The sequence below is a fragment of the Acanthopagrus latus genome, chromosome 5 (genome assembly GCF_904848185.1).
Source record: "Acanthopagrus latus isolate v.2019 chromosome 5, fAcaLat1.1, whole genome shotgun sequence".
NCBI lineage: Eukaryota > Metazoa > Chordata > Actinopteri > Spariformes > Sparidae > Acanthopagrus > Acanthopagrus latus.
The window spans coordinates 22,260,644-22,283,010 of NC_051043.1; the positions used below are offsets into that span (position 1 = coordinate 22,260,644).

At 40.3% G+C, this 22,367-nt stretch overlaps 2 protein-coding genes across 4 annotated transcripts in view; one reads left to right on the plus strand and one right to left on the minus strand.

Annotated features, from left to right (window-relative positions):
• LOC119019151 (dmX-like protein 1) overlaps positions 1 to 17,532 on the plus strand; it is a 56,273-nt gene extending 38,741 nt beyond the window's left edge. The window contains exons 40-51 of one of the 2 annotated variants that reach the window (XM_037097475.1): positions 1,641 to 1,758; positions 2,170 to 2,232; positions 3,845 to 3,931; positions 4,854 to 4,972; positions 5,432 to 5,579; positions 9,333 to 9,393; positions 9,789 to 9,916; positions 10,863 to 10,940; positions 11,106 to 11,197; positions 11,330 to 11,382; positions 11,936 to 12,153; positions 13,827 to 17,532. In XM_037097475.1, coding sequence (XP_036953370.1) covers positions 1,641 to 1,758; positions 2,170 to 2,232; positions 3,845 to 3,931; positions 4,854 to 4,972; positions 5,432 to 5,579; positions 9,333 to 9,393; positions 9,789 to 9,916; positions 10,863 to 10,940; positions 11,106 to 11,197; positions 11,330 to 11,382; positions 11,936 to 12,153; positions 13,827 to 14,066 — 1,405 coding nt within the window. In that variant the 3' untranslated portion in view covers positions 14,067 to 17,532. The remainder of the gene's footprint in view (positions 1 to 1,640; positions 1,759 to 2,169; positions 2,233 to 3,844; positions 3,932 to 4,853; positions 4,973 to 5,431; positions 5,580 to 9,332; positions 9,394 to 9,788; positions 9,917 to 10,862; positions 10,941 to 11,105; positions 11,198 to 11,329; positions 11,383 to 11,935; positions 12,154 to 13,826) is intronic. The other variant, XM_037097476.1, reaches the window with a different exon arrangement.
• Positions 17,533 to 19,237: 1,705 nt separating this feature from the next.
• The window catches only part of hsd17b4 (hydroxysteroid (17-beta) dehydrogenase 4), a 30,446-nt gene continuing 27,316 nt past the window's right edge, over positions 19,238 to 22,367 (minus strand). For both annotated transcript variants that reach the window (XM_037097564.1, XM_037097563.1), the window contains exons 24-25: positions 22,073 to 22,200; positions 19,238 to 20,604 (exon numbers count right to left, since the gene is read on the minus strand). In XM_037097564.1, coding sequence (XP_036953459.1) covers positions 20,515 to 20,604; positions 22,073 to 22,200 — 218 coding nt within the window. In that variant the 3' untranslated portion in view covers positions 19,238 to 20,514. The remainder of the gene's footprint in view (positions 20,605 to 22,072; positions 22,201 to 22,367) is intronic.

Here is a 22,367-nt window from a genome sequence, read left to right on the forward strand (position 1 = left end):
TTGGTATGTTTTTATAAATGAATCTGTCTTTGGGCTGGTTCCATCTTATCTGTGTGTAAAAATCAATATGGCCTCTGCTTTCAAAATAATCTACTGTTGTTGGTACCAAGAGTCAGAACAGATTTAGGCAAAATGGCTTTTAAGTACGCTGCCCATTGTTCCAGGTATTATTTGCAGAAGGACCTGAAATTGCTGCTCTGGGGGAATCAAGGTCTATTTTTAAAATATTGCAAAAATGGTACTCTTGGCAAAAGTGATTGCTCTTGAATTTTCACTGAAATAGTTTTTTTTTTTTTAATTCATGCTAAGTTCAGTCTTGAGAAGGAAACGTTTTTCTTAATGAGGCTTTTACCTGTTTAAAACAGCTGTAGGCATTATCTACACATTAAAAAATGTTAATTAGCCCTGTTTTCCAACATCAATCACTGCTGGAGTGTTTGGTCAGCATCTCATGTCTGTCCTCTGCCTGCTCATGCAGAGAACACGCAGAGAGCAGGATCCTCCTGTAAGGGTTACGGATTAAGCTACCAGTTCCAGCACTTCTGGTGACAGCTTAAGGCCCATTTATGCTCCCTTTTTATGTAGGAAAAAAAATCGTCTGTTTCAAGCAATATAGCTGTCACTGCCCACATTCTGCCATGCTTCCTTTACACTGGTATGGATGTTAGGTAATACAACTTCTGGAGGGCGCTGCCCCTCAGAGGTCTTGCACAAACCTCCACTTTTCCTTTACCACCATTCAATTCACATTTAATTCCTATGTGATCTCCTCCCAGCTGTTCCGTAGTAGCTGTTAGTCTCTGCGTCCGGGTGAAGTAACATGATACAGATACTCACCAACTGAAAACCTTAAACTTGTTCATCTTGTCCTGTAGTTGCGTCTTGCTTGAACTATTGTCTACCCTGCCATACTGCCCTCCACAACTACCGGAGGTACTGCTCTGTTGTGCCAAATTGTAAGCTTTCATGTAAGAAGCAGAAATACAGACGAAAAGCACAGACAGAAGGCTCCGTTTTTATCCATATGCAAGGAGTCATGCAGGAGTCAGTTTGGTGACATAGAGAGGAGGGTGGGGATTGCTTTTTTGCAAAACAGATGGGACAAAGCTAAAACAACGCTTACAGCAGTCTTAAATGGGTTAAATAAAGGATAACTGTATATATATACATGTGTATGTATGTATGTTTTTGCACAGACAAAAAAAAAAAAACCTTTATAAAGTCACTTCAAGATACACCCTTCAGCCTTAACATCTTGAATTAATGTTAACACGACGCTGTTCAGTTGGTTACAGTTTGCCTTCAGCAACAAATATATCTGTAAAACACATCCATGCTAATAAAACATATTTCGAAGCTGTTCCTCAAGAAGTTTTAGCCTTCAGCAGATGTGACCCCTGTGGATTTCCACGTCTCATACAGCACACACTGTAGGGATTTACTGTTCTTGGAGGAACGACAGTTATGTGTGTTTGTGTTTCGCCTTAAGCACCAGATATGTGGAGTTTTTTTAGATCAGCACCAATGGCCCAAGTCAGAAATAATATTTTCTAACGCATTTTGTCGTGCTTCAGTGAACTGATACAGCTGATTTAATGAGCATTAGTGTTAAGATGCAGGAGGTGTTCTGTTTGTTTCAGGACTAGCCACTCCTCAGCACTGCCAGTGAAGCGTCTGTGGCAGTTTCTGGTGAAACAGGAAGAAGTGCAGGAGACCTTCATTCGACACATCTTTACCAAGAAACGGGACCCGAATGAGGTATACTGTGTTTACAACATGCCAACCCACTGCATGAACTGTCTCCATGTTGCACAGCGGGCACATTGTGTAATAAATAACACATTAACTATTTTGTTATGATAAAATCCATGACATGTCTCTCTAATTACCCCCGGGCAAACTGCATCATTATTGCTTTCATATGCCTGTTGGCGCGACTGTGCTTTTTTTGTTCTGCATGTCAACCACATGTGTTATTACTGCCTCCAGTTGCATGTTGATGCTGTAATTTTTATTCAAATAATTACACCCTGTTTGATTAACAGCACAATAATTCTGTCTTTGACTGCATGGTTCATCACCGGTTGTTGTTGTTGTTGTTGTTGTATGTTGTGTGTGATTTGTGCGTGTGTGTTTGACTACCCTGTGCTGCTTCCCCAATCATTAAAGTCGGGTGAGGACCAGACTGACAATATGAAATGTTCAGGGATGGAGGAGACAGGAAACCATCAGGTACTGCTGCTTCAGATCAATTGTGACTCGTGGTGCTGGGATGGGGGATGGGCTGTCTAACGAATCTGAATTACTGACCGAACTTTGTGAAGAGCCAGTATGATTTATTTAGAGATATATCATTGATTTAATACTGCCTGATTTCAGAATACATTTCCAATATTATTCTAAAAAAGTTCTTGTTTTGGGTTAGTATTTTTTATATATTCACTAAGAATAAAGGTACTAGCACTGATAATTCCCAGTTTTATATGTGAGAGGGTCTGGGAGATTATAATCCCTAAAAATGTTATGTTTTATAAATAAAACAATGTTGTTTATCTATTTTTGTTATATGTGATTTAAAAACATCTCTCAGAAAATTAGGTTATTTGGTCACAATTCACAAAAGGACTGTGGTTTGAAAACTGTATGAAAACGAGTTGCTTTGTAGTACGTATCATTTTATCAGAGTTTTTGTTGCACAATGTATGTGATGTTTCAATTATTAACAACACTTAAGAGTCGTCAGGATGAATTAATAAATAATCTTGTAGTCTGTACAGATGTTAGGAAACCTTATGAAACATTCTGTACATCACCATACCATACTGTAGTGTGGGCGGTACACACTGTACCGTTTATTAGATACGGGAACATGCACATCATGTGGAATAGTTAATGCTGCCTGACAGATAATCTAAGAAACCTTAAAATTATGTGTAATTGTGTGTTTTCTGGGCCCTGAACTCTGTATGTTCCTGTCAGTGTTTGATATTAATCTTACATTTTGCTGTCTAAATATTCATGTGAATATGAAGCATAAATGTTAAATTGCACTGTACACTGAGGTTTTCTAATCTGCTGGCTCTCACTGCGCAAGCTGCCACATTTGTAGCTACTCCATTTGGCTCAGTGTTAATTAACCCAGTCTCTCAGAGGACGAGCTATGAAGCTGAATAGCTTCTGATTAATGGGCCCAACACTGTCGCAGTGAATCTGTGTTCCACTGGGATTATGTGCTTGGCGAAAATGGCAAACCACCACATTTAGATTTCTGCAAGTCAAGTTTTACTTTATTCCATCTGACAGAAAAAGACATGGTCTTTTCCTCTTGAATAAATGCAATAAAGACTTTAATTCAGTCTTGCGCTCAAAGGATGCCTGTGAGTATCTTCAGCATCAAAACTTGTATACAATATGCAGAGCCAAAGCATAGCCTACTCTGCATACATCCCATAGGACCTCTATGGTACAGTGTGTGCTTGTGCTCAGTGCTCAAGGGTTCTTGTGCTGTCTGACAGCCCTAACCCAGTTAAGTATGTGGCTGTGGTTAACTGTGTGGCTTGATGCACCTCACATGTCCTTTCCTAACCCTGACAGAAACACAAAGTGTAGGCTTGTTGTAACATCAGCTCTGTTATCTTCTACTGCAAATACTTTGACAATCCATTTATCAACCAGTCTCATTGATCTCTTCAGGTCATTGGTTCTGTAGCGTGAAGGGGAATTTATCTGAAGTTGTGGCTGTTACTAGTCTGCAGTGATGTTAACCCATGTTTCTACTGTAATGATTGAATTTCCATGGTGGTGATTTTTGTGTTTATGTGTGTGTGTCGGTTTCTCTGTGCAGACTGAGTCAGATCTGGGCAGCCCCGGAGGAAAGGCACGCATCATCCACAAGGAATCTGACATTATCACAGCCTTCGCCATCAACAAGGTACAGCTATTTTACGCAGATGTCACTGAAAAACATGTAACAACATCTAATTTAGGCCTTGGCAATAAAACGGTATTATATCATTATTGTAAGAGACCTGGCATTAGTGTTGTCTTTTCCTGTTTTAAAGGCTGCATCACAGTAGTGATTTATTTTTCAGAACTTACTAGACTGTTCTAGCTGTTCTTTTTCTTGCATTTACCCACTTTGTCAATATATCAACATTTCTGATGACTATTTATAAAAAATACAAATAAATAGATAAAATATATTGTGATATTTGATTGTTGATTGTTGCCAAGTCAAGAAAAATATCAAGATATAGATGTATATAGATGTGTATAGATGTAAGATGTATCACAATATAGCCTGGAAATATTTCCAAACCATACTTGAATCGGAAAACTGCATCTTTTTTCGGGCTGCAGCAGGCAGCTGATTTAAGTGAAGAAGCTGTGATAAATCTACCGTATACCAACAACCCAGCACCAAACTGCAGTATGTCAGTGACAATATGTCAGTGTCTGTGTGGTTTTAGCCCAGCTGTGCATGGTGAGAATGTTGTAGAGTAAAACAAATGTGCTACCTATCAGAAGAAAAAAGTTGGATTCAAACCTGAATTTTAACTCATGGCTTTGCTTCACTTTGCTTAAATTCAAAGCCTACAATTCAAATGTATTTATTGTTTTGCCCAGTGGCACAACCCATATCCTCACCCCTTTGTTGTTGAGCCCTTGTTGTCTTTTACTGTGATCCTCTTGCTTGAAGAAGTTGTTTAAAGGGCCGAATAGAGTTTGGAAAAGTCTTTGTCTCACTCATATGGACCTTCACATACATTTAACCCTCAACCTATGTCTTTCCCTTCTCCTCGCTGTCACCCGCCTCTCTCTTTCTCCATTTCCTACGTCTCTCTGTCTCACAGGCAAATCGTAATTGTTTAGTCATGGCCTCCACCCATGACATTCAGGAGTTGGATGTGTCATCCATCTTGGCCACACAGATCTTGACATGGATCGATGACGATGAGGCTGAAACCAAAGGGTAGGAGAGTAATGCGTTTGTGTGTTTGCATACTGTACTTGTTTAGGTCAGCGGCTGTCAGCTTTTAGTGTAACATTACTTCACCTTTTCACCCTCGTACCAAGAGAATTAAATTGAGTGTGGGCGTCAGATAACGTGATTGGTTCAGTAACAGTAGAAGTCGTGTAGGTGTCGTATTAAGTAAGCTTCTGCATTGTGTGTCTGTGTTTAGGTGGGAAGCACAATCTACATTTGTGTTTTATTATTTATTTACGGCTGCTATGTTCAATGATATTTTTTTATCATGTCAGAACAGGGTTTTTTGCTGAAAGTATACATTGTTATTATTGTTGTGCATACTCTTATAGCCGTCTCTATATATGCACACAAAGTACTGATATCTTACAAAGCACAATTTTGTCTTCATGTTATTATTCTCGTGAGAATATACAGCACCTCATTATGACTCTGTCTGTGTAGTGTCGGTGGTGATGACTTCCTGGTGGTCCACGCACGCGATGACTTTGCCGCCATTCACGGCAGCACACCATACACTCACAGCAGCCCCGGCACACCTATCAACATGCCCTGGCTGGGGGGAGTGCAGACAGGCCGGGGCGCATCTGTGGTGAGACCTCAATTTGTATGTAATGATACTACATGAGCAATTTGTTCTACTCCTCCGTCTTTGATTAAATGGCCACACGAGTTGTTTTGCATGTTTTCGGCCATTAACTGCAAATTGCTAATACTTTACATGGGTGACAGCCGTTCTCCCAAGAAAATGACTTTGCACCCTGGGAGCTAAACTCTAGGTGGGTTGTGAGCTAGCATACTAATAGGGTCCATTTTATTGAAGTCATTTTTCGAAGAAAAAGGAAGGATATTCCCTAGTTGCTGCTCACCAATTGTGAGTATTTGCCGCCTCTCATTGTCTTTATATTACGGGTAGCTGAATATCTTTGTATTCACACTGTTGGTGTGAAAAAAAAGACAACATTTTTAAGATGTCACTCTGGGGTTTAGCAAGGTAATTAACCTTTTTTTTCTATGTTCCTGACATTTTATATATCAAGCAATGGTTGAGCAATTGGATCTCTCTTTTTTTTCAAGCTTTTTCTTTTGCTTCATTTAATCCTGGCACAGTTTGTAGACACATGTATGGAGTCAGAAAAACTTGCTTTGGACCATTAATCATAATATTCAAAAGAATTAGAGTCTCAGATGTTAGAGCAAGTAAAGGTGTTCTAATAACGCTTTAATATTTACACCCAATCTTTGCATATCAGCTAACACAACTGTCTTATAACAAAATATTTAAGCATAGTAAACTTTTTTTTCACATGTTTTTACTTCTAACTCTGTATGGATGCCGTGTTATGGTTGAGGTTCAGTCAAACATTTGTTTAGTTGCTTTCTGGTCGATGAGACGCTGCAAGAAAGAATTTGAGATTAAGAATCTCTTTGTTAGGGGAGGCACTCAGCAGCACGAAAACAAATAATCTAGTTGAGATAAAATCATAAAAGGACACAAAGCAAATGGAAGTGGCATTTTAAAATGCTAATTTCTGGGTGTCATTTGTGTATCCAAGTAAATTAAGAACACTGACCTCTTAAGGATTCAGGCTTTTGTTCTTACATTTTTTATTTAAAAGCATTTATTGAGATTTGGTCCTTGAGTTTCGAGTCATTCTGCAACATATTTAATACCAAGGGTGCAGATTAAGCAAATTAAGCAAATTTAGTCAAAAACTGTAGCTGGCTAGTTACTTTATGTCAGTAAGATGCTGTGTTTCAGTTTGGAAATACAAACACTTTGGATAATTGTGGTCAGCTGCATTACCAAGTCAGCTCAGTTTATATTTGAACTACACCTCAAAAATCATCAGGGTGGTCTCTTAAGCTTCCACACTCCACACAGTGAAGATCACTAAATGTTTAGTCTCTGGACTTGATCGATGTTGGCTATTGCTCTGGATCCGTCCTTTTTCATACTCATAGCAAAACCCTCGTGATTGATGTGATTTAGATAAATAATTCATCTTTATGTGGGTTCAGTTTGCCTGTTGTGAACAATGATCTCCCTCATTGACTTACAAAGGAACAAAGATGTTGCTGAGTACTACATCATATGTGACACGGAGCCCAAACCTCAGTCATTTTTTAACGCTTTTTTAAAGGAAAGATCTGTGAAAGCTGTTTTACTAAGTTGAGAAACTTGGCGTTAGCGACGGGGATGGTGACTGATATAATTCTGGTGGTTGCAGTGTCTTTGAAGCGAGTAATTGTGAGTCATGTTTGTTGATATTAACCAGCTCGCTTGTTGCTCTCGATATGCAGAGCCACTCTGCATCGTAATTATTTTACCGGCCAGTGTGTTCAAGGTTGGAGCAGAATACATTCAGAGACAATAATGAATAAAATCATTGGGAGACATGGCTGTTAATGTCCGCCTCTCCAGCCACCTGGACAGTAAGCACCAAATGAACAACAGAATATTAAGACAATTTATGCTAAATGTTGACCACCATGCTGTGACTTAAATTCATTATGTGCCTTTGGCAAAAGTTCACCCCAAAATCTGAAAAATGATTTCCCCTCCTGCTTGTAGTGCTTGTTCGGGTGTGAGTTGCAGAGTTTTGGAGAAATCGGCCGTAGAGTTGTCTGCTTTATCTTGATTATAATGGAACTAGACGATAACATTACATTACAGCTCAGCAGAGGAGGACGCCACTAATGTTTACATCCCGAGTCGCTCATCCAGGAGTTGATACACAGTTCCTTCCACCTGGTGATACAATTGGTCACTGCTGTTTGTTAGAATGAAAAAAGTTCCTGCAAAAAACACGATTATCTTGTCGTGATTTCTGGAAAGAGACTTTGCTGTTGAGGTTTTCAAATGTATGTTTCTGGTACATTGAGCACCACAAACCAGTGCCATCTAGTTCCAAAACAAAGTTTAAATAGCAATACAGGTGAGAGGAAACATTTGTGTTTTTGATTGTGGGGGAAATTGTCACTTTTGTGGTCAAAACCACAAAAAGATAATCAGACCTCGTTTACCTCCTGTCTTAAACCTGAACCCAGCCAGTTAACTGTGCAATGCTCACCCCAACATGTGCACTCAATCACGTACGAGAACAAGATTATTAATATCCACAAGAAGCTTGAAACAGCATGTGAGAAAATGGGACTTAAATAAGAGTCCATATGTAATGTCTTGTCGTTTTTATGCTTATGCAAAGTCTGACGTTATAAAATATGCAAAAGAGTTCCATAATTAATGAGAAAGCTGATGAGAGAGTTTATCAGTGGATTGACTCTGAACAGGGTCAGGCATCCGTCATGCAGCTGATGGTAGGAGACGGAATCTCAAGGAACCTCACAACACTATGATGGGGTTTATAAAACAGTCATCGATGCATTTTTATGCATCAGCATTTTCAATTTCTATACATGATTTATTTTTTCTCTCTGTCTACTTCCTACTGTTAAAACAAAGCATGATCCATAATTAAAATAAACAGATACATTTACTTATCTTTGCTCACGCTCAGCAATCCTCACCAAAACTCAAGAAGCTTTGAAAGTAAATATGATGTACATCTTTTATGCCTTTACCTATCAGCCTCCAATATTTAATTTTTAAGAACGTGCAGGCAGGGGCCTTACAGAGCTGGTTCAGGCAAACATAGTGTCATGACTGGGTTTTAAATGTCCAATTATTGACACAAAACAATGTTGTTGTTTTTTTCCCTTCACCCTTCATGATGGTCATAAAAGTCTTCAGTAGGTTCAAAAGCTGGCTGAGAACTCACCTAAAACTAGTAAAACAAAATTCAGCAGTGCTCTAATGTCTGAATGAAGATGTATTATTTACATTGACAGAATAAACAAAACAGAATTAAAGCAATTTCTTTAGCCTATAGTCGGCTCCCTTAACAATAGATTATTTTTTAATCAATAATAATATATTGATAAAAAGTATAAACACCAAGTTACTTGAATAATAAACTGAATAATGACTTCATTATAGATTATTATAGAATATATTATAGATGCAGTGATCCATCTGTCGCTATTACATTTTTTTGATGCAGTTGTTCCGATCTCTGACATAAAACATATTTTATCTGTTTAATTCTTAATGGCAAAATATGATTAATCATTAACATCCTTCGCCATGACTTTAGCAATTGAATAAGCCAGCAATGAATATATTCTATGTGTGTAAGAGACTTCAGAATACTGTGTTAGTATTGCAACATATTACTATAGATAGCAGTGTGCGTGTCAATCTTCTAAAGAATTCCATTGAGCCATAACAAAGTTCTGTATTGTTACTCATGTTGGCCTCTCATCTTCACTCGTCTTCTCCCAGATGATCAAGAGAAACATCAACAATGTGAGAAGAATGACCTCTCATCCCACGCTGCCTTACTGTAAGTACTACTCAGATCTGTCAGTAGTTTAGAGGGGGGTCCGCATCTTAAATTTGTTATCCAGAGATATTTCTCATGTTTAGAGAAGGCTGAACGAGCCCTGCTTGTTAGGACCTCGTGTTTTCCAGTCAAACCACACAATAGGGTTTTAGATGTGAGGTGTTGGGCAGGATTAATTCCCAACAGGACGCAAGAACGGCTGTTCAAGGTGTGTGTGTGTGTGTGTGTGTGTGTGTGTGTGTAATAAACCGTTTCTCTCATCAATTATAAAATAAGTGATCTGGGGAACAATGAAGTGCCAAACCAACATGTTGGGAGCTGAATGCTCATCGAGGTGCACTGGAAAATGAACCAAACTCTTTTTTCTTTTTTTTTTCTTTGTTATTGTTTCTCAGACCTGACAGGAGCTCAGGATGGTAGCGTGAGGATGTTCGAGTGGGGTCACTCTCAGCAGATCATCTGCTTCAGAAGTCCTGGCAACTCCAGAGTCACCAGGATACGATTCAACCACCAGGGGAACAAGGTTACAAAATCACACTCATCCTCACTTTGAACAGTTTACTGACGCTATACAGACATCAAACAATGCTGCATTGAGTATGTTTACATGCACGCTATTATTTTCAGTGGTTGACACTGTTGCCTCACAGCAACAAGGTCCTCGGTTGGATTCCCAGCTGGGGGCCTCTCTGTCTAGAGTCCTCCCTCAGTCCAAAGACATGCCCGTTAATTGGTGACTGTAAATCATCCTGTAGGTGTGAGTGTGCTATATGTCAGCGCAGTGAAGAACTTGCGACCTGTCCAGCTTGTACCCCACCGCTCGCACAAAGAGAGGCTGTGTTCTTTAATGGGAGTATGCGTGGCTTCTTGTAAACAAGAATATTGGTGGAATATTCAGTTTCATCAGCCGTGCAGACAGCTTTGTCAGGATATTGTCCTCTTCAGTAATATCAAACAATATTTTGTGCACGTTAACATGGACAGTGACGAAGCCTGTCAGATTGAGCAACATTTTCACACTTCCTCTCATCACTTTGCCATTCAGGCACGAACCACAGTGGGGAGTTTGGCTTCAGCACATATTGTTCTTCAGCTGAGTGATTCAACCGCTCTGAACTCGGGCACTCGCCTCGAGCTAATAATTTTCTCAGATGGCGCCTCTCCTGTGCCAGTGCTATCTTATCTGCCTGTACTGGCCAAAAGAGTGAAATATGCTTTTTTAAAAAGAATTGGACAGAGCAGACATGCAGAGCAGTTGATTTCCGTTATGTAAGTGGTGTTTGGACTCGATGGGACTGGTGACATGTTGCGGAAGATAATTTGAGCAATATCTAGATCTCCTGTGGGGAGCTGGGGTGTGCAAACACAGGAGGAGCACCTGACGATATGTTTTTGTCAGTCTATGGAAAATGAAGGGTAATTCTATTCTGAGCAGCGTCTGATAACTACTCTCTGAATGTTTTCTGTAGTTCGGTATCGTAGACTCCGATGGAGGTTTGAGCCTCTGGCAGACCAACACGAGCGGGAACGCACCCAAACCATATCTGGTAAGAAACTCAGGGGGCCACAGGTTTGTTTTAAGTTTTGTCTGTCTAGACTTTGCTTGGTGTCGTCGCGCCCTCTTCCTGTCATCCTCGTTTTTTGTTTACTCTTCTCCTGTGTCTCTGTTACTGTCACCATCACTAACCGTCTCCTCTGTTTCTCTGTGCCAGACTTTGCAGTGCCACAACAAGACAGCTCACGACTTTGTCTTTGTGGGCTCCTCGTCCCTCATCGCCACTGCGGGGCTTTCAACAGACAACAGGTGCGAGAGACTCTCCAGTCTCCTCAAATGAGTTCTGTTTCAGAACTTCTAATCAAAATCTGAAGCAGAGATAATGACACATTTTTTGATCAAAGTGTCAGAATAGTAATTTGGTGATTTTTGACTCCACAGGAACGTGTGTCTGTGGGACACTCTGGTGACTCCTGCGAACAGCCTTGTACACAGTAAGACTTAGCACAATACAAGAACTTCTTTTCAGATGAAGTGAAATCTCTAGTTATATTACAGCAGGGCTGCAACTATCGATTGTTTTCATCATTGGTTATTTGCACGATTACAGTCAAATTGAAATTGCTTCTTTTCTCCAATCAACAGTTCAAAGCCCAAACACTCTTCGTTTACTATCACAAATGACAAAGAAAAGCAATAAATCCTCACAGTGAAGAAGCTGAAACCAGCTAACGTTTGACACATTCTCTAATGGATTAATCTGCTAATTTTTGCATCTCTGTTTTTAAGCAAAAGTCTGTTTCCATTCCATTCCAATATTTGCTGTTTTTCTTCATCTTCTATAATCGTAAACGTTTTTACCCACCAAATGATTAATTGATGTTTTGAGAATTAGTTATCAGTAATGCCAAATGAAGCCTTCGGTATTACTCACTCTCCTCTCTGTCCTTCTGTTTTATTTCCGTCTTTAACGCTTCTGTCGATTCATTCTTTCTAATGTACCCATCGATATTCCATCCTTCCCCAACGTCTCTCTCGTGTCTCCAGCCTTCTGCTGCCACGAGTCCGGAGCTACCGTGCTCGCGATGGCCCCCAGGCAGCAGCTGCTTATCACAGGCGGGAGGAAGGGCTGGATCAGCATCTTGGAGCTTCCCCACAGGCACCAGCGCCAGAGCTTCCAGGCCCACGACTCCTCGCTCAAAGCACTGGCTGTCGATCCGACCGAGGACTGCTTCATCAGTGGATCATCAGAGGGCAACATCAGGGTATTTATGACGGAGTTCACTTTCATCATCATCATTAGATAACTTTCTATTAATTATACATGACATTTTCAGAAGTATATTCAAGACAGAGGAATGTATGAATATTTTATTAGTGTTTTTAGAAACCACATGGTTTTCTCTTTTTGAGAAAAAAAAGTCATTATTTTGAGAACTGGGGACAGTAAATCTAAAAATTTGCATTATGAAAACCATGTAGACTTCCTGCTTACAGCTGACCGGTGGATGACAGTCCTGCGGGGTGTTAAACCCCCCCGGGTGTGAATGTCTCTCCTCCACATCAACAATAAGACGATTAGCACCATATAAGTCAAATAAATCCACTGTCACACTTCTTAAGAACCACCTGCTCAGGACAACAGCCGGAACAATGCAGACTAAAGTGACATGGGAAGAAGGGAAAGCGTTTGTGTTTTGACTGAGCAGGCTGGAGACGTGACCCTCTTCAGCTCGTATATTTCCAGAGACAGCAGGCCTTTCATCTTGTAGACTTGAATATGTTGGAGTGACAGCTGTGCGAGCTGTGCCAAGGATGAAGCCGCTGCGTCACTCAGACGTACCACAAATGGTGCAGTGCCACATCTTCTTGAAATTCAAATGACTTTCATTCTGGATGATTGCACACACATAAAAAAAAAAAAAACCTTTCAAAGCCATGTGTGATGCTACTCATCTGAAGTCATTATAGAGGCTGATTGAAAATTTTACATGGGTGTGCTGCAAATATATGAGCTTTTAAAGTGTTTAATGAGAGTCCATGGATGTGGGAGATTAGCTAATATGTAGAGACTTCCGTCTATGAAAAAACCATATCAAATAATAAAGCTCCCCGGCTGGGAGCACCAGTCAAATAATGCACAGAGCTCAGCACGGCCCCTATCGGCTCCTGAAGATGTAAACCTTTGAAAACAGGTCGTGATATAGAGTTTCAATTTTTATGGCCGCTATTTAAAACTGTGGATGTGTAGCAGCAAGTATTTAAAGCAGCAGAAATGTGTATGTGGGCTCAAATCATACATTATACCTCTTCCGAAATCTGTAAATATCATCTTCTAAAAGGTCACTTTCCAACAAAGTGCTGTTTGTAAAATAATAGAAACACCAGATGTTGATTTACTTATGTTACTAATTGTTAGGCTTGCATTTCTGTTTTTAACATCAGAAAACCCGAGCTTGTTCCTGCGCCTCAGAATTCATAATGATGATCCAGGAGGTTTAAAAGTTTCATACTGTCAGAGAAGAAGTGAAATTGTACTGATTGTCTTGAAATACACGACCCACGAGAATAGAGACCGGTGTTACACCACACTGGCTGGCCCTCTCTCTCCTTTCTGATCAGTTTTGGTCACAGCTCAAGTCCGACCTTCTCCTTCCCCTTCCACCTCTCACCGCCAGTTAACAACCTCCACGAAGCTCGTGTGAATTTCTGACATCCTCCATCTCCTCCTCCTGCAGTTGGACGTTCTCTGCTACACTTGTAAAGCTACACAACTATAAAACATATTCTCAGGCTTTAAGTGTGTGGACAACACTTGTTAGCTGGAACAGTTTTTTGGTGATGTTTTTGTGCGATTTGTTGACGATAAGAAAAAATGTAAAGTATCTTATTTTTCAATATTCAATTTAACCGTCTCCTTCTCCCCCCAACTCTGCAGGTCTGGAGTCTGGCCACACAGTGTCCACTCTACACTTTCCCCAGCGAGCACGCTCGCCAGTCGCTGTTCAGGAACCTCGGCACGGGCGTCATGCAGATTGAGGTGGGGCCGACCAATCACATCTTCTCCTGCGGCGCCGACGGAACCATGAAGATGAGACTCCTCCCCAACCGCTACAGTGTTGTCAACAACAACAACAACCACGGCAACCTCAAGAACGATGTCAAGTTCATCATATAGAGACATACAGAAAAGTGTTGAAAGCAATTTAATGAATAATGTGAAGTGCTTTTTATGATCGATGCCAGCTGCAGGAACGCTCGGAAGAGAAGCTCCTTGTGGGTTCATTTTTAAAGAAAAATGATGTCATCGGTGTAGATGTAGGGGGGATTATTCACAGGATTTACAGACTTTCACTGAGTGAGAGCGTGTCGTCTGATGCACAGGCCACAAGGATGGCGATGAACGGGAAATCTGCTGTGATTTGTGTGAGACACGCACTGAAATACAGGAGTCTCCACCAGTGTTTTAAACTGTGGTGGAAGTTAAAATGGCCACAGGGTAACAACCGACAGCACAGTCAATCAAACTGAGAAGGAGACACAAACGGATTGCTATCCGTGTCTACTGAACAGCACGTGGAGAGAGTTTCCAGGTGTGTGTTTTGTTTTGTTTTTGCACAGGAAGTGAAGCTGTAGAAGGAGCAGGAGCGACAAGAGACTGTGCAGCATTGTTCTTCTCATACAGCATCACCTTTTCTTAACTTTACAAAGGCGGTTGTGACAGTGGAAGCTCCTCTGGAACCACTGCTGGAGCGTTGAGGTGGTAAAGAACAGGACACTGTGTGCAGTGTGTCACGTGGACGGCCACTGTTGAAGCCGCTCTGCACAACGCAAAGGCCGACGAACATCATACGAAGCACATTATATCAAGTCACGAGGAACTCACGGCGCATTCTGGTGCTCCATATTAATTTATGAACACAAATAAAAAAGCAGACGAGCTCGTGTTTGTCACCATTAGACCTCATTTAAAGAATTACAGGATGTCAGTTTAATATCACGTTATATTCATTTTAGGCAGGTTTTTTTTTTTTTTTGCCTGATGCCCTTTCCCAGCCTGACTTGAAATAAACACTTTGATTTTATAAAAGTGTGAAGAATAAAAAGCATCTTAAATGTTAAGGAAGTGTGACATTTGGCTTCTGGCAGGGAGGATTGATATCCCTCACATGTCAGTCCCCTTACATGTAGAGCTACAGCCAGAGGCTCTTCAGCTCAGAGACCGTCGTGCATAATAAACTGACTAGAGATCGAGCTGAACCACTTTCTCTGGGCCGACAGTGATACAAGTCAGTGGTAATTAAGGAAAGACGGATTATCAGGGCCAGTATTCAGAAAATTCCAGTTACTGGCATTTGTTTTTTTTTTTGTTTGTTTTTTTTTTTGGTGTCAGATTGGCGATAAATATAAATTGCTGCCCAAATGCACCACTTTGACTCTGATGCAGCTTTCTTTCTTCTTCTGTAGTCACCACTCAGCGTCCAGCCGACAGCCCGATCACAAGCAAAGTCAAGAAAAATAGCTTAGTTAAGTTAAATAAATGTAGTGGAGTGAAAGTATAAAGAAGCAGAGAAAGGAAACACTCGAGTGAAGAACCTCTAAATTAAATAAAATAATTGTAACATTCTCTCGCTTGTTGATCTAAATTCTGACTCAAGATTTTTATTTTTCTCGGAAATTCATATTGAGTACAATAATCATGTTCTACTTTTTTCTTCCACTCCACTTATTATTTGATTTATTTACATTTACTAGATTGGTAATTATTCAGCGATGATGGCTTATTTGTGTCGTGTAACCAATCAGATCGCAGGAGGCACGCTGAGTGAGATCGCAGAGAGGCGGCGGCGTCATCAGAGCAGAAGAGAAGCATTTTAAAATGAATGAACTTATCGCTTTTAAACTGGACAAATGCTAGTTCTGGGATCTGCTGCTAATCAGTCCATCCGGAAAACAAACAATATAAAGTGTTAATGAGTGAGTTTAAGCAGCTCCCTCTGACTCTGCGTATGCTAAGCTAACCCGTTCATATTGAACAAGGCAGATGATGAGAGTGATGTCGGTCTTCTAACCAGCATCTTCTCCCACAAATTCCCCTGAAACATAGGAACGTTCTTCAAGTTGTGACTCGAGTTCACAGACGGGCTGCTTTTTGTTTTTCTTTCGTTTTGTTTTTTTGTTTGTTTTTTTTTCTTTCCATGGACTACCTGAATGCGCCATTTCTCTTTCTCTATTTGCACATAAAAACAGTTAAGCTAAATTATATGTAGTGCAATGCGTAGAGCTACACTAGCTGGACGGCAGTAAAGTGGTCCAAGCCTTTGGTAATAAGAATTATATGTAGTGTGTGATAATCCCAGACTAGATTTAACCAATGGTGGTATTATTATTATTATTATTACTATGATTATTAAAGTGTCCTTAATCTCTGAAAACTATTTCTGCCATCCTGGCTCAGTACTGCAGTAATATTGATCCTGATAATATTGATCATTGTTGCACAAAGTAGCTTTAATTTAACAAAGGTCCCTCGTCGCTATGGGACACCACAAGTAAAACCTTTTTCTGGCTGCGTGCCGATTATTTTTGGAACGTTCGATGGAAAGTTTGAGAACATGTAGCAGGTAACTTTGCTGTTGACAATGAAGAGGAGGGACGAGGCGGAGCGGCTAAACAAGTTTTAATCAACATCCTGTTTTGTTGTGGACGTCTTTTATTCCAATATAACAAATGCACTTCTCTTTCCCTCGACTCCAGACGCTCATCCTCCACTTGGACCATGATTGAGAAAAAAAACTTCCTTGATGATAAATGATAATGTTTACCTTGTAGTCATCTTGATTTTTTTTTGACTTGGCTTTTGCTTTTTTTTTTTATATATATCATCCAAAAATGCAGCACATGGCCTTCAGTAAATATAATCTAGGTTGGTGTGTAAAATAATGCGTCTTCCACATAAAGAAGTGAGAGGTTCAGCTTGTCCTGTAACCGTTTATTCTGAAGGAGTATAATCCAGTACGATAACTACCCAGAGACTCTGTGTTGTGCTGCTGTAGGGACACAAGTGTACATTAGTTTGATTTTCAGGGAGGACAAACTGAGGAAAACCTTTTAGATGAAGCAGATTTATTGCAGTCATGTATATACATAGATCCATAGACTAGGCTTCTCGTAAACAGCAGCGTAATCATTACTGCTAGTGTTAGAACCGTGGGTGACGACGTAAAGCCATTCTATGAAGAATATCAGTGTACAAATAAAGGTATATTTATGAAATCTGTTCATATTTAGGATTATAGACTGATTGTATTTCCTGCTTGTTTTTCTTTAACTCTTTGGTTTACCTTTTACTTCTTTTATCATTTCCTGATGTGGGCTTGAACAACATACTGCTTTTTTTTCTTGTTTGTTCCCCCCCCACACACACACACACACACATCAGTGTGTTCTGAAAATGATGTGTTCTCCTGCAGTAACTTGAGAATAAAACAATTTTTATCAAAGCCAAACTATGTGTACTTCTAGAGAGAAACTGTTGAATAAAGATTCATCTGACTGCTTATTTTCCTTCAAAAAGACTCAAACAGTTTAACGACGTCAGTGTGTCGGGGTGTGAGACGATTGATCAAGCTCCCTCTGCATAATAAAAAAAAACAAAAAACAAATATCACATTTAACTTTTACTTTTCCCCCCTTCTTCACTCTTGCAAATGTGAATTTGATCAGATGATTCTAATTTTATAATGAAGATATTGTGTAAATCGATGTATTATATACAGAAAATGTACGGATGTAATAAAAAAGAACAATGATCTAACCTGAGCAAATGTTTTTGTAGTGTTGAAAATGGAAAAATATCTGCAAACTATCAACAAATGGGGTCAGATACTATTTAGTCATTATGTCCCGTTATCAGCCACATGTTGGAATATTTAAACTGTCCATAGAAGTAAAAAGTAGTATAAAGATAATATTTTGGTAAATTCTAGTCACAATATTTCCATTTCATAGCTAATAAACTGCATTTCTTTACATTTTAAACAGAAGTCATGTTTATATCCACCAGTAGGTCTCCTGTGTGTCCTTGAGGTCTAACAAAACACTTACGGAGCCATAAAGTTACCGTTCCTGGAGGTTTATTTATAATCACCCTAGAACGCCCATCCCAGTCCAGCCTGAAGTAAATTCAAAGCTGTTGTTGAACCATTTGGAGTACAGGCCTGGTTTTGAAGGGTTATAAGCGGATTTTTTTTTTTTTTTTTCCCCGAAGCTGCCAGAAGAAGTCAGAGATTATTCTGAACACACAGAATTATTTATTTTTTCTCGCCTAATTTTCTCCTAATGCAAAAATGAGCCTGCAGATGACCTGCAACTGCCCCCGTTAGCTGGAGAACACAATGCGTCCACATCATGCAGTCTTAACACATTCCAAGCTTTCAAGTCTAATAACAATATTGCTGAAAATGAAGACGTAACACTTTATCTTCTCAGGAAATATTCAGGTGCCTGGCAAAAAAAAAAGCAATAAAGCCATTTTATGATCTCAAAACACCCCTGCCTGAGAGTCACGGGCACGGTTTCTTTTTCCTAGAGGTTCGGTAGAAAAACAGCCTATTCAAAGAGCAAACACTATATTGCTGGATTTGAAATCTCATTGGCTACATGATCCATCAATCATCTGGAGGCTGGCATGTAAATGGGTCACTTGTCTACAAGATCAGCCATTGGCTGTTGTAGGATCCAGGGTGGGCATGTAAGATGGGTTTTGTCAGTCTACTGATGTACTTTATGAACTCTTTCTTTGTTCGTGACGGCTTATGAATGTACTTTTAATTCAGGTCACATTGATTTCTGGATCACAGCAGGAGGACAGAGCAGAGCCGAGACATGAGAAGAGCCCAATACTTTCATCTTCTGGGTTGCTTGCTAATAGTCTTCTTCTATGCCTTCCTTGGCACACTGCTGCATGGTACTCTTTCATAAAGACATTACTCCGGAGTGCTGTTAGTGGTCAAAGACTCCATAAAAGATGTTTAAACCTGCAACAACAGGGTTTTTTGGGCCTCTTCGGAGCAGCAGGAACAAGTTGTAAATTTTATAGCAAACCGCTTTACACGATGAAACAAAATTATTCATTTGGAGGCAGATTTCCATTTCCATGTCGATTTTAGCTCCGATTTAGTCTCCATAGGTCCTGACTCTTTAGCTGCTTAATGCTCTGCAATGCTTACAATGTAGTCGCTAAATGTTGCTATGAGAGTAGAAAGAGGGTGAGGGTGGAGTTATAGGTACGCCGCATTGTGAGGCAGAGAGTGAGCTGCATCACGTATCAACATACAGAAAACAAGATTTTAGTTTGAATTAGTTTATTTTTTTCCAGAGGAGCAACTGTTATATATCATTACATACAAATTCAGTGTAAATCACTTGTAACTAGAAAACTCTACATCACTATACATATCATGAAGCTTCTGTTGAGATTACAATATCACACTCTGAAGTCATAATTCATTGATTCATGATTTCATGATATGATATTGAACTACCTCACCAGTCAGACTGAGCCCTCAGACTTGTGTAGTTACTGTTTACCGTCACTCTCACCAGTTGTTGGGCAGAGTTTTGGTTCATGTAGAAGACTTTTTTTCCTTCTACAAATGTAGATCAACATCTTATTGAATAAAAACAGACTTTGAGTAAAGCTGGACTACATTTAATGAGAAGCAAGATATTCATTTCACATTTGGATCTTTAAAGGCAATTTTGTTAAGTGCACATTTAGCGAGGATGGTCCCACGCAAGTAGCTGAAGGTAACACTGACTTACTGCTGGAACTGAAGACACGACAAAAAAAAAAAAAAAGTACTTTTCTTCTTTACAGTATTTGTACATTTTATGATTACAGAGAAAGTTAATTTACAGGCGTTCATTATGAAGTAGTGCTAAATGTCACTGGGTCATTTTTCTTCATGCATTTCCTTTTGAGAGGCAAAGCGTATTAAGAACACACACACATGAATCATGAAGGGTTTGCGGCTGAATAGTCAAGAAAAAATGACTTTCTTTCACCTAAAGAAATTTCCTTCAACTGCGACGGAACACATGGCGAGGTCAAGGAAAGATGTGAAGGAGAACTCATGATGAATCCAACCTCGCTTCTACTTTCACGTTCTCCTTTGTGCTGTGACAGGAGAGCAAAGGAAACGATACAATGACTACACAATACATGTGCTTCGGTAAAGTTCCTTTCATCATCATGTTTCATGACTTCAACTTGGCAACTTGGAAAACTTGCAAAATTAAAATTTTCCAGGTTTTTTGTTCTGACTTGAGTGGGCATTCATGTTTAATTTTCCAATTGTGAAAATGTTTTTCCGATGATTCTGACAGCACATGAGCACACAGTTAGACTGTGCTTTGTAATTTTTTAAGGGGAAATGGTATTTACTCGGTCTGCCATGGTCGCTTTAAATGTTAAAGCTGTTGGGAACGGTGGGACGGCATTATTTCCTTTTCCTTTTGTAAAGGACTATTCAACCTCAACCAGGGACATGAAAAGTAGAGAGGCGGTGAGAGCTGGTTGGCGCTTGAGTTCCTGGAGTCATCCGATTGGTTGGCTGAGGAGCTCAAAGCCTGGCGTGGTCCTTCAGGATGACCTCCAGCTTCTGACTCAGCATGATGTTCCCTCTAACCTTCAGCTTACCAGAGAAGAACGCCTAGCAAAACAACAAAGACACAGTTGAGTACATTTTTTTTTTTCCCCACCAAAGTCTCCACTGATTTCGCGCTGGTTGGCTGTTGGTTGTTTTCAAGTACACAGGGAGTAAAATGGGGCCAAGACGCCCGTGGCTAACACTTCATACAAATGAAACAGTAACACGCCAGGTCCTGGGCCTCGGGGAACATGTGACTACGGTTGCTCTGGCAGCAGAACAATGAAATAATATTCATATTCATGAGGTTCAGAGCCAAGAGGCGCAGCAGAAAAAAGTCTCTTCATTGGGTGAACTGAGGCACCGACGATGTGCAGCGCTTTCCTCGGCTGAAATCACTCAGGGGATGGCGGTTATGTCAACCCCAGATGACAGTTAGCAGTGTCCCTTTTAACTCTACCAACTAATCTTCCTCCAGTTGCTCCTTTCATCAATGGAGCGGCTGGAAAAGACCCTGCCTGAGGGATCATCAGAATCCTGCAGCAGCGTACTGACGTACACCAACACAGAAACACACACACACACACACACACACACACAGGCCTCAGATCAATATCAAGCGCTCCAAGAAGCATAGAAATTCTGTACAGTGATGGCCACTCCCTGTGACAGATGAGATGCTACAGACATAACAAGTAGCGTCGATTGATTGCCCGCGCTGAGTGCTTTGTGATCTTCGCTTGATAGATCGCCGCCTTCCATTTTTCTTCTGACAAGACCGGATCAAGGGGGAAGTTATTGCGGATTGAATGGCTCTTCAAAGGCACTTTCACTTTAATTAAAATGAGCAGTGGAAGAAATTTGGGATTTCAAATGTGAGGTTTTTTGCAGAAGCTATAAAATGACCTCTTGCAAGAAGTACTGACACTCACTGAGACAGTTAAAGTCTGGCTTTCACACGGACAAACATGCAGTTTGTCGTCAATTCACAAATGCAAATTGCTGTGGAATCTCTCAAGTCATTTCCTAGAGGTGTTTCATGTGTAATAGACTTTTTACAATTTTTGAAGCGTAAATTCAATCGCCTGAAGTAAAAAGCTGACGTTATGTTATAAATTAACTTCATCGCTGCTGCATGTCTTCAACTCAACACGACAACTACTAGCAAGCTAGGTGCAACCCAGACAGGACACTGCAGGGAGGCACCAGTTAGCACCGTCAACTGTTATTTCTCAGGGACTGTTCACATTCATATATGTATGTATGTATGTATATGTATATATGCCAGAATCAGCCAAGAGGCTACTTTTCATCTGTAGTTCCTAACCAGGTGAAAAGTTGGCCAAGAAATTATGTTACAGAACAATCATGATGTATTATATGTCCATCGCTTTATAAGACAAAGACATGGGCAGCAATAAAAGCAGAGCAGATCTAAGTTCAACACAGTGAACACAAGCACAGAAAGCACAGCGAGGATAGTTACCGGGCTACATCAACAGAGACTCCTGTCCGACTTCTTGTGTGTTACCTTCTGAGGGTTGAGCTTCCCCTGCACCACCTCCATGAAGTCTTCATCTGACACTGTGATGGTCACATCCGCCTTCCCGCTGTAAGGGCCTTGATGCAAGGACCCGCCGCCATTTTTCAGATCAATAGCTGAAAGTGGACAGAGACAGAAGATGATTCACCAACACTGTGACGAGCGACTCTCTGGGTTTGTTGGTGTTCGGAGTCATTAATCAGTCATTAACAGTGTTTTTGTCTTAGTCTTAATGGTGTATTTGACAGCTTGTTAGCAGCATGTCAACCTGGATCAGCTTAGC